This window comes from Typopeltis vanoorti, chromosome 5 (assembly GCF_054136105.1).
Source record: "Typopeltis vanoorti isolate ZY-2024b chromosome 5, IOZ_Tvanoo_1.0, whole genome shotgun sequence".
Lineage (NCBI taxonomy): Eukaryota > Metazoa > Arthropoda > Arachnida > Uropygi > Thelyphonidae > Typopeltis > Typopeltis vanoorti.
This window is the reverse complement of record NC_143553.1, coordinates 173,053,433-173,070,550: the sequence shown is the minus strand read 5'-3', so window position 1 is coordinate 173,070,550 and position 17,118 is coordinate 173,053,433. Positions and strand designations below refer to the sequence as shown.

General features: G+C 38.0%; 1 protein-coding gene across 3 annotated transcripts in view; it reads right to left on the bottom strand.

Annotated features, from left to right (window-relative positions):
* Window positions 1-17,118, bottom strand: part of LOC150107066 (epidermal growth factor receptor kinase substrate 8-like) — a 379,016-nt gene that overhangs the window by 160,972 nt on the left and 200,926 nt on the right. For all 3 annotated transcript variants that reach the window (XM_090393423.1, XM_090393421.1, XM_090393422.1), the window contains exon 10: window positions 4,018-4,144. In XM_090393423.1, the coding sequence (XP_090249549.1) occupies window positions 4,018-4,144 (127 nt within the window). The remainder of the gene's footprint in view (window positions 1-4,017; window positions 4,145-17,118) is intronic.

Below are 17,118 nucleotides of genomic sequence, written 5' to 3'. Positions count from 1 at the left end.
CCACACTACCAGCCAAGACGTCTATAGACGTCAAGGTTATCATGGATGCGAAGTGCATATTAAAATTGCAATTTTAATTGCAATTTTAATATGAAGCGCACGAGGATGCGTATTTGACCCATAATGGCCGGTAAGGTGGTTAAGATATGTTGGGTACATCAAAACAAATGTTATTGGCTATAACCGGAGGCAGATCGTATATTCCATGTTCAACAGATGCCATTTTGACTTTTGGAACTTGCCTCGATGCAACAGCAAAGTTATGACCTCAACTTAATGTACTGACAACTTCATCCATTAGGGCTATTGATGATAAATTTGCAGCAACGTGGTCTTGTTGTAACTGTGATCATCCCATAGCACTATGCTATTTGTAAGATTTAAAATTTTTTCTGCTGCTGGCTTTTGATTTATTTTTTGAATTCTTTATTTCATGTTGCACTACAGATACTGACATGGACTGCCCACACAGTTTAGGGTTTAAAATATCACACTGTTTATCATATAAAGCATTGATGGTTGCATTTATTTTTGAAATGCTCCACATGAATAGCACTAATATGTTCATACAATAGTGCTAGAGTAATGCATTTTTGGAATTCTGGTATAATATTATTTTGTTCTGTTTTTTATCTTTTATTTCTTTTTCATCCTAACACTACTGATAAGCTCAGGGGTAGGCTGGATGGTCTCCATGACAACATGTTTAGCTCTTTACTATAGGAAACACTGGCACATTTACATTGGAGTCACATGTCTTTTGTTCCTTACTTCTGTTATCAAACCATGTTACGATATCAGTACTTGGTTGGGACCTTTGTGATGTGGTGTGTGAGGGCCCCCCAAAAAATATCAGGATGAAGAATTGATGCTCGAGGTTTTTTTTTTTTTTTTTTTGACACCAGAGCTTCCCACCCACCATGGATACCCACTCTCTGACAAGCAATAAATGCACTCAAAAATAGAATGCCAGAGCTATCATGGATGTTGTACCAGCACGACAACAAGCCTTGGGCCCTGTCCCCAGACATGGAATAGGAGACTTACTGCAACAGTATTGACCAAGGGTCAATATTGTTGCAGGCCATTCATCAAGACCACCTGTCATCGAAGTAGAAGCCAAAGTATTGCAAGACTGCTAGGATCCCCCCTTTCCAACCGTCCACTGATCGACTGCATGGCAAACATAGCATCCCAGTGACCATGGTTTAGAAGACAGAATAGCAAAAAAAAAAAAAAGACTCAGGAGAAGTATAGCAAAGAATACAGGAAGAAAAGCCAAAAAAAATGAGGAAGAATGAAAAGAGGACCAGTATCATCACTGGGAGGTCCCCTCCACTATGAACAGGTGCCCACACAAGGGAGGTTGGCTGAGTGGTTAGGACATGTGATTTCCAAACAACAGGCTATGAGCATGGATGTTTGTGACAGTCTTTAGGGTAGATGAATTTCATCTACCCATATCTAAACCCACTGCCATAAGAACTGAATAACAATGTACCAAGGTCCAATCCCTGGGGTACAGCACTGATTACCTTAAATCTTATAGACTAACATCTCCTGAAACATTTTGATCTGTCAGTCTGCCATCCTCTTATCCAAACTAGTAGTTTATAATCTGACCCTATTTCCTCCAACTTATGTAGCAACTTTCCATGCTGTATCCTCTCAAAAGTATGCAAAAGCATAAAAGCACGCAGGTCTGGTCTCCTGGTTTCCATGATCATGATGATAGCGAAGAGCATGCAAAGGAAAGTGTCAAAAATGATATCAGAATTGTGAAATACTAATTATGAAGATAGATTGAGAATTGGTATGCTGCAGATAGTAGCAAAGAGGAGAAAGAGGGATGATATGATTGAGATGTATTAACTTCTGAAAGAGTTATACAGAATTTCAGTAAATGGAATTTTTCATTTTATGGAGGGTGGGAAAAAGGGCATCCATGAAGTTGAGAATGAATGCTGTCAAGAAGGGGGGGGGGGTGCTAGATTTTCTCTCATAGAGTGGGGTGTCAGTAGAATTGACTACCATTTGATGTTGTGTGTGTGTGTGTGTGTGTGTGTGTGTGTGTGTGTGTGTGTGTGTGTGTGTGTGTGTGTGTGTGTGTGTGTGTGTGTGTGTAAAGTAGGATGAATGAATTCAAGAACAGGTATGACAGCTGGAGCAAATAATATAGCCTCCCTTGATGAGTTCCAGACTTGCTGGAGGTCTCGCTTAATAATTACAATAATAAAACATATCCAGTAGAATAAGAAAAATAATAAAAAAAGAAATTATTCTAAGAAAAAACACAAAGCATATAAAAATACCTTATTTCATAGGAGCATTAAACCGACCTTTCACAAGACAAACTTAAACTTGAATATCTTCAATACATTGAAGAAAATTTCCTTTCTAATTACCGTATTTGCCAGCATATAAGACGCGCCCCCTTTTTTGTACACGTTTTTTAGGAAAAAAAATATTTTTTAGATCCTCTTCCTAATTCTGCCAAGTTCTTATCATTTTCTCAGTTGGGGTGGCCAGAAATGCCTCTCTGCAGCCCTGTTTCCATGTTCTTTAGCATACACAATCACACATAGCTTGTATGCAATATTGTTGTAATACCGACATTTTTCAGCCATAATTTGCCAAAAAATTTAGAGAAATTTTAACAGCAAAAATTTATCACCATTCACAACAACTGCGACAACAACAACTGGAAAGTTTAAACGAACAGGAACAGAGCTGTGATTGTTGATGACAGCGCATGCGCATCCACTGAACTCTACATAACTAGAATGCTCTAACACACCACAAGGAAGCAAGAAAGAAATCGCGTAACTCGGAACAGAGAAAATTTCCAGAAATGAAAGTAATAAAAAACTGAGTATCGGCGTACAAGACGCACCCTGTTTTTCAGACTTATTTTCAAAGAAAATAAGTGCATCTTATACGCCGGCAAATACGGTAGTTTAAAAAAAACTAATACCATCATTCATTCATATGATTCTCTCAACTAAAACCCAAAGACTTTTCCTAAATGATGCCTGAAAATTATTAATTAGATAGAGTAACATTCCGAACTTTGCAGCCAATCGCCTCCAAATAATGCTAGAAAATAGACAATGAATGCCACACGTAACTGGCTCTATGAGCTTCAACTGTTAATACTATAGCTTTCCTCCATTTTATTACAATACTTTGACTGTCACTTTTCAACTTTATGTTTATTCACCCTGATGAAGAGTCCTTTGTAGTGATAGTACATCCTTCTTTATGTTTTTATTTATTATTGACCAATAAAACAATCCAATTATTTTCATAAGTGAACTCATGATCATAAAAGTTCCATAATGAAAGAAAAAATTTGTTAACATACATCACTGTGCAAAACTCTAAATGGCAATTATGATCATATTTCAGTTACAGTGAATTTGTGTTAATGAAAAAGGAAAATGTCTCATTACTTGGCAATGCTAGAAAAAAAAAAGTAATAATAAAATAAATAAAATTGATATAATCCTCAAGAGAATTATATTAGATTTGTGTGCAAAGATCTATCCACCATTAAATGAGGTGAGCTGGCAGAGAGGTATCTTTCAGCATAGTTACAGAAGGATTTGTCAGATGTGAAAAAATATCCCAGAGGGAAACTGAGTTTATCCCTTGTTATCTGAAACACACATGACATTAGTAAAAAATTCCCCTGTGACCTACAGCATCACATTCTATAATGAGGATTACTAAATAGATTGAGGGTTTTAATCACTCATACCTAACTATTATTAATTAATCACATACTAGACTTTCCAATGATCTCTGACAATACTTCACAAAGGACAAATCTATCAACATGCACATTTTATGCTAGCAGCTGATTAATAGCACATTTTGAAAACAGTTAACAATCCTTTGTTTCAGCAAAATGTCACAAAACTGACTTACAAAAACAATCAGGCAAATATACTAATAAATCTAGAAAATGGAAACCATATTCTGCATTCTAAAATACACATTTAAATATGTTCTTACCACCCATATCTTTCTTTTTACTCTTTCGACTCTTCTGTCTATGTTCTAATTCTTTATAAGCAGCAGCTGCTTGTCTAAGCCTGCCAATAAACTTTTCTATATCGTCAAAACAATGATTCAAGATTGCCTAGAAGAGAGAGAGAGAAAAAAAAAAAAAACATTTCTCAACATTTATAAGTGGCTCAAAATCTAGTATACAAGAAACAAAAGTCGCACATTAATCCAGGAAGAGGAAGTAAACAATTCCAAACTGGATATACTGCATTCCTGAAACTTACCATATACCATTTTCTCCCCATACCATCCCCCTCCCCAACTGAAAACTGAACTGTTTCAACTTCATCATTTTAGTTTTCAGAGGATTTAAATTTTAAGCAAAACTTTAGCTTTATTTAAATAATAATAAACACATATTGCTAAGCAAATATCTTCTAGGTCTGATTCACACTGATGAGACCTCAATAAAGGTCGAAACCAGTCTGGGCAGTGGCCCTTCACATTATGCAGGGTATTTTACATGTTTGAAAGGATACGTGCTTTGCATTATGGGATACATATTAATGCAAGTGATGTGATGCCATTAACCTTTATATACAAGTAGCTCAGATGAATAAATTTCGCATGCAAAACATTGTTTTGCTTCCTAAGGTAAAGGATTAAAACCAAGTATATAATTTTTTGGCATCTTTAATACACAGTAGCACCAAGGTAAAAAAAACTTTGAACAGAACAGACACAGCTGAAATTTTTTAATACATAACAGGAGGGAGGAGCGAATAGAGGTTCATTCTAGACACTGAGTAAGAGTGGAGTATGGTTAGCAAAGCTGTGTAGACTAGACTAGACTTATCTTATAACAGTAATTACAAGAGATTGTCAGTAGCAAATGTATCAACAGTGAACAAATGTCAGCGGTAGTAATAATAACAAGTGTTGTTTAGAGTAAATGAGCGAAGAATCATTATTCTTATTATTAATATACAGGCACCTCCATGGAGTCCGAAGACTCGTCGTGGGAGACCCGGTCTATCCACACAATCTATCATACCTCTTCTTGAACCCATTAATAGACAAAGTACTCACAACTGACTCAGGTAACCCATTCCACTCATTCACAACTCTCCAAGCAAAAAATCCAGTCCTCACACCCCTAATACTAACCACACCTTTAAACTTCCAGAGATGATCCTTGTTCTCATCCCTCTAGCCAAGTGCTGAAACATTTCCCTTCATCTATCCAATACAATCATTTAAGCAATTTAAATGTTTCTATCACATTCTCTCTTTTTCTCCTATCAACCAAATTTTGCAATCCACACACCTTCAATCTATCCTCATTGGGAACATTCAACAAGAACATTCTTCACAGGGAACAGTGCCCGGAGTATATAAAGTATCCTGTCATGGAAGTTGGCTTACTTTAGATAGAAAGATAGATCAGCTACCATCTGTTCAGATAAAAACAAAACTCACATCTGCAACTTACATTTTTAATAACATCATAATGTTATTAAAAAATATAAAGTGGCAGGTACTCCTCCATTACTCACACTGTCCTTTTCCATGCATATAAATGCCTTCAGCAGGCAGTTTCCAATTCCTAAACCAAAAAAAAATTCTAATGAAAAGCTAAAACAATCAACTACAAATAAAACAGAACACCACATTTATTTATTTACTCTTATGGCAAAAGGAATACAGAACAACTACAGGTCAATGTCCAGTCTGGAAAGCCAATCCAAGGCCTCATCTGTCACCTTGTGGATGTCCTATAGGCCACCACCATGAAATTGGCGCCTTGGGCAATCGTTCACGAGTAATCTTCTGAGCCATGGGAGAATAATCAAAATAAGGGTGGTCTAACAGCCCCCATTTATGTAGTAGGTAGCCACATCTGCCCTGGTTAGTTCTGATCCTGTTGAGTGATGACCAAATCTTCCTAGTAAGAGCAAAACCAGGCTGCAGAGCACAGGAATCTTCTAACAGGAAGCCATTAGTTGGGAGATTGTTGGACCAGTATTCTCTTCACATGTCAGGCGTTGATGGCAGGGCAGCTGAAGAGAGTTTTTGTCCATGGACCAGATAGGCTTTCAAGATTTTAGGCAAAGACTAGATAGATTTATGAGATGCTGGTACAGGGGTGGGGGTTGCTCATATATTAAATTCTTTAATCGAGGCTTGTCTTCTCGGTATGTTTGGTAGAGAAATGTTCGATAGGACAGGCAGCCAGGAGAGAGTGGGTGCTTCTCACATCCCACTAATTATGCACATGGTAGAGTTTAGCTCGGTGTCTATAATGTTAATGTGTGCACTTCTTTCCCAGACAGGGACACAATATTCTGCTGCAGAGAATGTAAGGGCTAGTGCAGACGACCACAGGACTTCTGCACCACAACCCCAGGTTGTTCCAGCAAGCCTTGAAATGATATGATATTGTTTCTCGTTTTAATTTTGTTGGACAGGTTGGTGATGTGCCTTTTATAGGTAAGACTTCTGTCCAGGCTCACTCCAAAAAAAATTCTGATGAAATTTTGGGTATTTCTGGTCAGCTCATGTTCTACCATTTTTTCACAGGAAGAAAGGCTGAGGTGTCGATTCGCCTCTGATATGATATTGTTTCTTGTGAAACAATATCATTGTTCAGGTGAAATACTGTAGACACAGTTTTTGTTGGATTTGGCTTCTAGTACCACTGCTTGAAATACTCTTCTAGGATGTTCAGGTCTGTGTTCAAGGTTGAGTCCAGGTTGGCAAAGGAGGTAGATTGATGTAGGATCGCTAGGTCATCAGCGTACATATACTTGCTTGAGCTGGTATATGGTAAGTTGTACACATCGATGTTAAAAAGTAAAGGGGATAACACACAGCCCTGAGGGAGACAGTTGTGAAGGAATCTGGGCCTGCTCTTTTTTCTACCAATATGGACCCAGATCTTTCTGTTGGAGAGAATGGATTCAAAAAGCTGGAAAGTTTTTTTGCACCTTATAATATTTCCTAGCTTTAGGAGGAGGCCCCTGATCCAGACTGTGTCATAAACTGATGTTAGGTCAATGAAAGTGGCTCCAGATTTAACTTTCTTCTGGAAGCCTGCTTCAATCTGTGTTGTCAGGGCCAGGACCTGGTCATAGTAACTTCTTCCAGGTCTGAAGCCAGCTTGTTCAATCGGGAGTGCTCTTTCGATGAGTGGTGAAATTCTTTTAAGGAGAATTCTTTCACCGCATGATAAAATATCACTGAATGAACTTTCCTTCAATGAATTCTGTAAAGCGAAGTATAAGCAACATAACACAGCTTTATAACAACTCATCGAACGAGCACTCTCGATTGAACAAGCTGGCTTCAGACCTGGAAGAAGTTACTGTGACCAGGTCCTGGCCCTGACAACACAGATTGAAGCAGACTTCCAGAAGAAAATTAAATCTGGAGCCACTTTCATTGACCTAACATCAGTTACTACAATTTCATACTAGATTTTTTGCTTGGAGAGTAGTGAGCAAGTGGAATGGGTTGCCAGCATTATATGGAGTCAGAAGATGCATCACTGAGTCTTCTGACAGGGCACTTTCACAACTAATGCTGGCAACCCATTCCACTTGCTCACTACTCTCCAAGCAAAAAATCTAGTCCACACACCCTTACTATAGATGTTATTACACAACTTGCTAGGATGACCTCTTATTCTCACTCTATTCATCATGTATTGAAAAAGTTCCTTTGTGTCAATCTTAATACTATATACTTAATATTATCCTTTAATAACTTATATGTTTCTATCATGTCTCCTCTTTTCCTCCTATGTGCTCAAAGAATTAAAAAATTAATCAATTCTCTCCCCCAAATTCTCAACCATCCCTTCAGAAGGATTTCAGAAATGCTATCAATATCCCTATGTCTGGGTTACATTATTAAAAATAGAGGAGTCTTTAAAAAATAAAGTACAATCTCTACACAGCTTTCAAGCCCCACGGGAAACTTGATATCCTTATCTGATAAACCAAAGATCAGCTCCTTCCTCTCTCTCTCTCTCTCAGTGCCTGAAGTATATAAAGTATCATGTCCTGCAAGATGGCTTACTTCAGATAGACAGACAAATCAGCTACCATCTGTTCAGATGAAAACAAAACTTACACAAGATCAGATTGACCACAGTCGTGATCGCAGACCATTTAATACCACTCACAGAATCTTCTGGAAGAAAACCACCATGCTCCATCATAGTAAATTTAGAAAAGAAAGACTATTTTTGGAATCTGAAGCAGCACTCAGAAATCAACCAAACTGAAACCAATATGAGTGCATAAAACTTCCCAAAATTTGGAAAACATTAATCGTTAGAGGTACCCAGTTTATATCCTAGGCCACTTACAAATATAAAAGTGCTGAAAAGATTAGAGGCGTGAACAGATAGCATCAATAGCAATATCATATTAAAAACAAGGATATTAGTAAAGAACTTCACATGTTAGCATCCAGGAATGTGTTAGCAGAGCTAATCTCAGGTGGTATGGTCACTTAAACAGAATGGAAGAAGAAAAATTAGCAAAAGAAGTGTTCTCGGTCAGGTTGGCAAGAAAAAGACCCTGAGGAAGACCAAGATATAGGTGGACAGAAATATAAGATCTGATAATGTTGGAGTCTTGACAGGTAACAGGCTGATTTGGAGAAAAAATGTACATAGGAAGTTAGTAATAATGCAATTTTTCATGTAGTACTAGCATATCCTGTACACCCTTTGAGGGTACATGTCAGGAATTTGATGATGATGACCCACAATGCATTTATTTAAATCAACTTGAAGGATATCTACATCACTTTCATCAACTATTGCCCTCTAATTCCCATGATGAGTCTTGTGACTCGATGGAGGTAAAAAAAACTAAAATAAATAAAAACAAATAAAAAAATCCACTAACTCCATTTCATTCCCGTATAGGGAGTAAGCGAGGCCAGTTTTTAGCCCTATCTAACTTTTGGAGACTGAGTGGGCAGTTCAATCTCCACTGGTACCCAATCAGAACTAGCTGGCCCAAGGCTATCACTATTTAAGCGGCACGCGGTGAAGAGAATGGCTCAACAAGTGCTGCCATCTCGTGGTCCCTAACCCTCACACAATATATTTAATGTCTGAAATACTGTGGGTTCTACGGTTGATTTTCTTGAGTTTCTGGGAGAAAAAACCCACTTGCCCGTGCCAGAGATCGACTAACTCGGGAACCGGTCGAAAAAAAGGTTTAGAAAAATTTCCTCTAGTCGCCGACTAGACTCGAAACCAAGTCTTCCTTCGTGCGGCCAAGCGCCGTGGTGTGCAAACGCCACATCCACTGAGATACACAGGCTCACCCATGGAGGTCAGGAAAATAATGTTTTCTTTTCTTTTTTTTTTTTTGCAGCTCATGCTTTATATTCCTACTAATCCACTTAATCCAGGCCAGTGTAGCTCAGAAGAAGGAGCGCTTGCATCTTCTGCACTAGGCTGCCTGAAGACAGACTTCAGTTCAAGTCTAGTCACCGACTGGAGGAACTTTTTCTAAGCCTATCTTCGACCAGTTCCTGAGTTAGTTGATCTCTGGTATGGGCAAGTGGGTTTTTTTCTCCCATAAACTCAAGAAAATCGACCATAGAACATACATTCGTTCAGACAGTAACATATCCTGTTATGGTTAGGTACCAAGAGAAGGCAACACTTGCTTGCCAGTCTCTTCATGGGTGGCAGCTTATAATTAGTGATAATCATGAGCCAGCTATCTCTGATTGGCTACCGGTAGAGATTGAACTGCCCACTCAGTCTCCAAAAGCTAGATAGGGTTAAAAGGCCTCGCCTACTCCCTATAAGGGGGAAAAAAAGGCATTAGCTTATTATTTTTTTATTACTTTTTTCCACTTAATCCCCACTTGGTTTATCCTCCTGATTGGGGGTGTGCAAGTCTGATAATGCTTCTCTTAAACAGTCCCTGACCACTTCCCATGCACTACTAATATTCTTTCCTTATAGCTTCTCAAGACATGGCATTGTACCAAGAAACCTTCTAAGATTGTCATAATTACAAGCTTTATATTTCAATATAAACTCTCTAACTCAGAATTACACACATTTAGCAACCTCCTAGAATAAGACTGATTGGTCATTCTAAGTGACTGGAGTCATAGTGACTGGAGGCATAGTGTCCACCTCAGTTATGAATGCATTCTTCTGATGCTACTGCCAGATCTAGCACTCTCAAACCCTGGTCTCATCCATGACATGCTATTTCAAGTAATTATCCCTTAACAACTGCATAAATTCCCCCTTTCCTCACTCCAGTCTATGTCCCTATAGTGAAGTCCTCCATAATAATTGCTTGGCCCACTCTCATTGTTCTAATCTACTGATGCATGACATATTCCTATGGATCCCCTTGGTCTATAGCAGCAACTAACAATATATGTTGATTTATTGGCCACTTACCTTGCAACCAGACAGCCTCAAATGAACTATCTCCCCAAGACCTAAAATCCTCTTTAACTTTTAATTTTGTTGGTCGAAGTTCTTCAGCTATCATCAGCAATATACTCCACCTCCTGTTCTATTCTACCATCCCTGAAAATACAATATCTTTTACATTCTATCCCAATAACTATATCATTTTGTGTCCACTGGGTCTCACTGATGCCTATAATTTTTTGCCAAGTCGTGAATGCTAAAAACTCCTCTTCTTTATTTCTGATATTTCTGGCCTTCATGTATGCACATTTTAACATTCCCTTGGACTCATAATTACTCTTGTGTAATGTTATTACCAACACATTATTTTTTTTGCCAAGATTTTTCTCATCCCGGGTCATCAACTGGTTTTGAAACCTGTTAAAAGTGCATTCAGCACTGCATAATCATTTCTCTACACTCACTCACTTGTCTCAGGTGGTGGCTGAACCCACACTTGCCTGCATCCCCCCTTAATACTTCATTTCCCTGAGTTTGTACTTCCAACCTCTCAATGAATAACACTCTCTCTCTCCAAACATCTAACCAGAAAACCATTCAAATGCAGTCCATTAAGCATATACAAGTCCTTTCATCCATCAAATTCACTCTATGCATCTATAAACTGCACACCATTCCTCCTACACAATCTTCTCACTGACCCATTCACAATCATGGCCCTTCTCTTTAATTCAGTCCCGTCGTACCAAGGTAGCAGACACACAATCTTTGCTTTCTCACTCTTCTTTTTTGCTTCTATCCACAACTCTTCCACATCTTCTCTCATTGCATTATTCTCACCTTTCAAATCATTTGTGCAGCCAAAACAATCAATTCTTTCACTTGTCCCCTGTGCGAACTAACATCCTTGATCTTTGCACTTGGGAAACATGCTTTCATCACTTTCTCATTAAATATACCTCTTATCAAATCTCCATACAATACCTTCTCCTTCCTCCCAGTTTCTTGCACTTTCATACTTTTCCTATTCACTCTCTTTCATTCATTCTCCCTCCTGATATACTACATGACAATCATTTCTCCAGTCTCTCTAGATCACATTTTGATGCATGAGAAGAAAGCAATATGTCGATGTCTCTTCTAGTAAGCTCTACTACAAGTAAGTTTCACTATTAGCAACCTTACTATAATAATAATCGATCACCTACATGTTTTATAGATACTTTACATTATAATACGGAATAATTATAAACTAGATAAAGAGTGGAGAATAAAATGCGAAGAACGAGAGGCCATCCCTGGAAGTGGTGAAGAAGGGTGTGAGGGGTAGATTTTTTTTTTTTTTACATAAGAGTGGTTTGGAGAGTGGAACACATTGCTGGAGTGTGTTGTGAATGAAGAGAGTGTGAATGATTTCAAGATTCAATATGATAGACATGTGAATAGTTAAGTAGCCAGTCGATGAATCTACTAACTCCATGGCGGTTACTGGAATAATAATAATAATAATAACAACAACACAGGTCTGCAACATTCGAGTCATGAAAAGTTGTCTGAAAACTATTAACTGTTTCTGATTTATTTTAACTGCTGATTTCAAATATCTCTTCCATTTTTTCCTATCATGTAAGGATTTTTCACAAAATGGATCTCAATATTACAGTAAAATAGCTTTAAAACGCGTTATATCAAGTAAAATAACAGTACTTAAAATTTTCTGTAAACATTTTTGGAATGAAAGTATTGGAAAACATTTTTTTAATTAAAGTAATTAAAGATTAATCTTTAGTAGATACTTTATATTTTGTTGTGGTGTCTTTTTCTTTTTCCTTCAAAGCTTCTTTTTGAACTTTTTCTGTGAAATTCTTTTCCCAGGTCATCTCTGTGCAACATCCAGCAATACTCTGCGATCATGATGACATTCCACCTGCCCTGATACATTCTTTCCACCTCCTTGATATTTTGGTGGAATCGTCTCCTTGCCCTTCACTGACAGTTCCCAGATTCTCAGGATAGTAGTCTAAATGAGAATTGAGAAATTGCATTTTTAAGCTCATGGAGCATCCCAAATCCTTGAATTTCTGTAGCATGTCTTCCACAATCATTTTATAGTTGGGGTCCCATGATTTCCTAAAAATTTGGTCACCACCTCTTTCAAAGCTTTACACGCTTCTTTTTCAACAATTGCCATTTTTTCTTCAAACAGTTTATCAAGTTTCCTGATGCCCGGACCAATAAAAACAATTTTGTAGATAATTTTCTTTTTGTAGATAATCCTAGAAATTTTGCACAGATGTATTTAAAACACACTCCTTCTTTTGACAAAGCCTTGACAAATTGCTTCATCAATCCCAGCTTTATGTGAAGCAGAGGTAAAAGGATTTTTTAACACCACTGCAAACTGTCCATCCATGATCATTGTACTTAAGTTTGCTGAGAATGAAGGCTAAATTTTTGTATCATTCTTTCAAATGCACGGAATGTGCTACTGGTACTGAAGCATACTTATTCTAATTATGGAGAAGCACAGCTTTGAAGCTTGTTTTTGAGGAATTGATAAACAATCTCCAATCGATGACTTAGTATTTTACGTTGAATTTGCTTATCCGTACGGGAATATCGCTACAGCAAACTAAATCACCTTCCTCTGAAAAGTAAGGAAGAAAATCTCTTTCTCTATATCTAAATCATGAAAAAAGAAGTGCCAGAGGCTAACAAATTCTTTTTGTTTAGTCTCGAGCACAGCAGTTCTACAGATTCCTTGGGAAGATAAGTCATTTAAATCGGTCTGTGAAAAAAAGTTCAGGTGAAAACTTTCAGAAATATGATAACCTTAGTAGTCAACGACTAAAGTTCAATTCTGATCTTCAGCAAACAACTGAATATTTCTTATCAGGTTATTTCCTATATCATTTATGTAGAAATGAAACATGGTCACAGCTCTGAACCTTGTGGTACACCACACCCAAATAAATCTAAGTGTCTGTGACAACAGGAAAGTCATCCGTTGTCGGCGAATCAGATTCAAAGTAGCCACCTCCACTTTTATCTGCATTCCTCCCTCCCTCTCCTATCTTAAGAATGAGAAGTTTTGTGGAAATTTCTTTATTTACCATAAAAAGGCACCTCAAAAATGCACTTATACAACTAATTAGCTGTAAATAAAGAAGAATGGAAATAAATATCAATGTGCTGAATTTAAATCCAAATACTACTAATAAAAACGATAAAATTAGAAACTGGTAAAATTGGTGGGTGATGGAATTTTTTTACTACTTTTTCTGAACTCAGCACCTAAAAATCTATAAGAATCAATTATTACTTCTCAGACAATTTTTCCATTGCAGGCCTGTGTAATAATAAAAGTTAAAATGATAATTTCAGACCTATTCAATTCTATAAGTGCTGCATATCAGTAGCATCCCTGATATCTTTGTGAGAAGAATCTCTCAAAGACACCTGAAAATATCTTATTATTATTCATGACACCTCCAAGGAGTCCAAAGACTCATCGCAGGAGGACGCCTACTATACACAACTGTCTCCACTACACCGAACCTCTACTACCAATCATCTCCATCAACGCCATCTACCACTACAACTAGTATTTTTTGTCTGTAAATTGCACATGTTCTGAAGGCCGATTTGTCTGTATGCGGGATGAAAAACCCGAGTTTCCGGGAGAAAAAACCCTGCTACCTCCATATGAAATCGGCTAACTCACCTTCGATTGAAAAAGTCAACATAAAGATTCCTCCCGTCACGACGAGAATCGAACTTAGGCCTATTCCAATCGAAGGGAGCAATGTACCGTCATTCTTCCAATTGTACATCTTCCAACTGTGCATATTACAGATTCCTTTTTCATCACCCCTACACAAACACAGCACTAATTTCCTATAGGTTCTGCAGCTACTCTTGTATAAGAGTGAAAAAAGAGAATGTGATTATAATTCCAAGATCTTATCATAAGGATGTAATGTAGTGACAGGGCCATCCATTAATTTGTTCAAAAACAGTGTGACACAAACTAATTATGCAATTATGCAATGAGAACGTCGGTGATGTTCTCTAAGATCTGCCAAAGTTCCGTATTTAGAATATTATGCAGTGATTCTCGTAATGCGCTGATGGTTGTATTTGCTTGTGCTAATTCCCGGCGAGTGGTGTTAATTTGTTCGCATAAAAGCGCTACACTCGCTCGTTTATAGATGCGTTGGGCTTTGGCCGAGTGGAACTTGTTTTTGATTTTAAAACAGTTCGGTATTAATTCTTAGAGAACATCACCGACGCAACGGCAAAAAAAGAATTCGACAGTCAAAAACCGGCACCAAAAGAAGTTCGAAAATCTACAACAACGGAACACCATACAACGACCGCAATTACAACAAGACCTCGTCGTTGTGAATCTATCGTCACTCACCTTAAGCAAAGAAGCCACAACTGCTTTAAGTCGAGGGCACAACTTCGCCATAACTCCCAAGCAAGTTCCAAAAGCCGAAATAATGGCGTCCATCGAACGAGGAATTTACGACCTGCCTCCAACAATAGCTAACAACATACGTTTAGATGTGGCCAACATCCTAATCAAGTCCAAGCCTCCAAAAAGTAATATCCCACATAAGGAATTCATGGCTATAAAAGAGCTACACAACAACAGCCAGATTACCATAACAAAAGCAGACAAAGGAAATGCAACCGTGGTGATGGACACAACTGAATATGAAAACAAAATGCACACACTATTACACGATCAGTCAACATACAAAATTATAGATCGCAATCCCACCAACACACAAAAGAATAAGGCACGAAAATTATTAAAAAAAGTCACTTCCTGGCCCAAAGACACAGTTAACAAACTCAAACCCTTCCATGTTAGAACACCGAGGATCTATGGATCACCAAAAATTCACAAACCAGGCACACCCCTACGCCCAATTGTGGACAGTATAAATAGTCCCACATACAAACTGGCTAGACATTTAGCAAAGCTACTAGCCACTCTCACTAACAATTCTCCCTCCTTTATCAAAAATTCAGCACACCTAAAAAGCATCTTACAACACCTCACCCTAAAAAGCTCAGACTTAATAGTAAGCTTTGACATGACTTCACTATTCACAAATGTACCACTAATAGAAACCCTCAATCTACTGAAGTCACACTTCCCCCCTGATATATTTGAACTATTCAAATTCACAATACATGCAGGATATTTCACATGGAAAGGGAAAATATACAAACAAATTGATGGGACAGCCATGGGCTCCCCCCTTTCTCCCCCCCTAGCCAACTTTTACATAGAACACATGGAAAAACAAGCAATCAATACAGCCACTCTCAAACCAACACTTTGGCTACGCTATGTTGATGATGTGCTTGCCATTTGGCCACATGGCCCTGAGACATTGAAAACATTCCTAGCACATTTAAATAGCCAACACCCAAAAATCCACTTTACTATGGAACCGGAAGCCAACAACTGTCTGCCCTTCCTGGATACACTCATTACACGTCTCCCAGATGGTTCCTTATCATTTTCAGTTTTCAGAAAACCCACACATACAGGCAGATACTTACACAAACAATCACACCATCATCCTTCTCAACAATATGGCATTTTAAAAACGCTAACCCATAGAGCGAGAGCAATCTGTTCAAATGACAAGGCTCTTACTGCTGAACTGACTCACTTACGCCACACCTTCTTGGCCAACGGCTACAATCCACAAAAAATAAACAAAATACTAAACACTCCTAAGAAACCCCTCCCACCATCCACCACAGAGAACTACAACAAAACAGTCACCATCCCTTACATTAAAGGCACATCCGAAAAGATCTCAAGAATTCTCATTAAACATAAACTACGCACTACATTCAGACCATGTAGCAAATTAGCCACCCTCATCCGCTCACCCAAGGACAGCATTCCTCCTTTATCACATCCAGGAGTCTACCAAGTACCCTGCTCATGCAATCAAGCCTACTACGGTCAAACAGGAAGAACTGTGAATATCCGCATCAGCGAACATAAACGATACGTCCGGAAATATCATTATGGGAAGTCGGGCCTAGCAGACCATGCTCTGGATACCCCTGCACACAGGATCAACTGGAAAAACACAAAAGTACTACACAGAAACCCATATAAATCAGAGAGATTGTTCTTAGAGGCGACAGAAGCCCTAAAACACACCCCAAATCTCAACAAATATGGCTGTATTAACTTGCCGAAGATCTGGGAGACAGTCATATTAAGGAAAAACTAGCACTTTTCTAGGACTCTAGCAATATATGATAGCGGTTTTTTTTTTTTTTTTTTTTTTTTTTTTTTTTTTTTTTTTTTTTCAGATAGAGGGCGCCAAAATCAGGACTCTAGTCTTTGTGTTGCTGCTACAATTTTGTTAATGTACACCATGTTGTTTTAGTCTCGCGTATTGTGACAAACAGTGTTTTTGTGCTCTGAAGATGCTGGTTATAATACCAGCGAAATATCAGCATCAAGTTAATAAATTAATTATTTACTTAGTTTCTGTGTTCTATTATACCGTTAAAATAATAAACAACATGTTCGACGAACACATAAGTCTGTCCACACACAAATAGTATGTTATATTCTATTGAACAGCATGGATTTTATGGGACTTCAGCACAGCATTTTTAGAAGTTTGCTA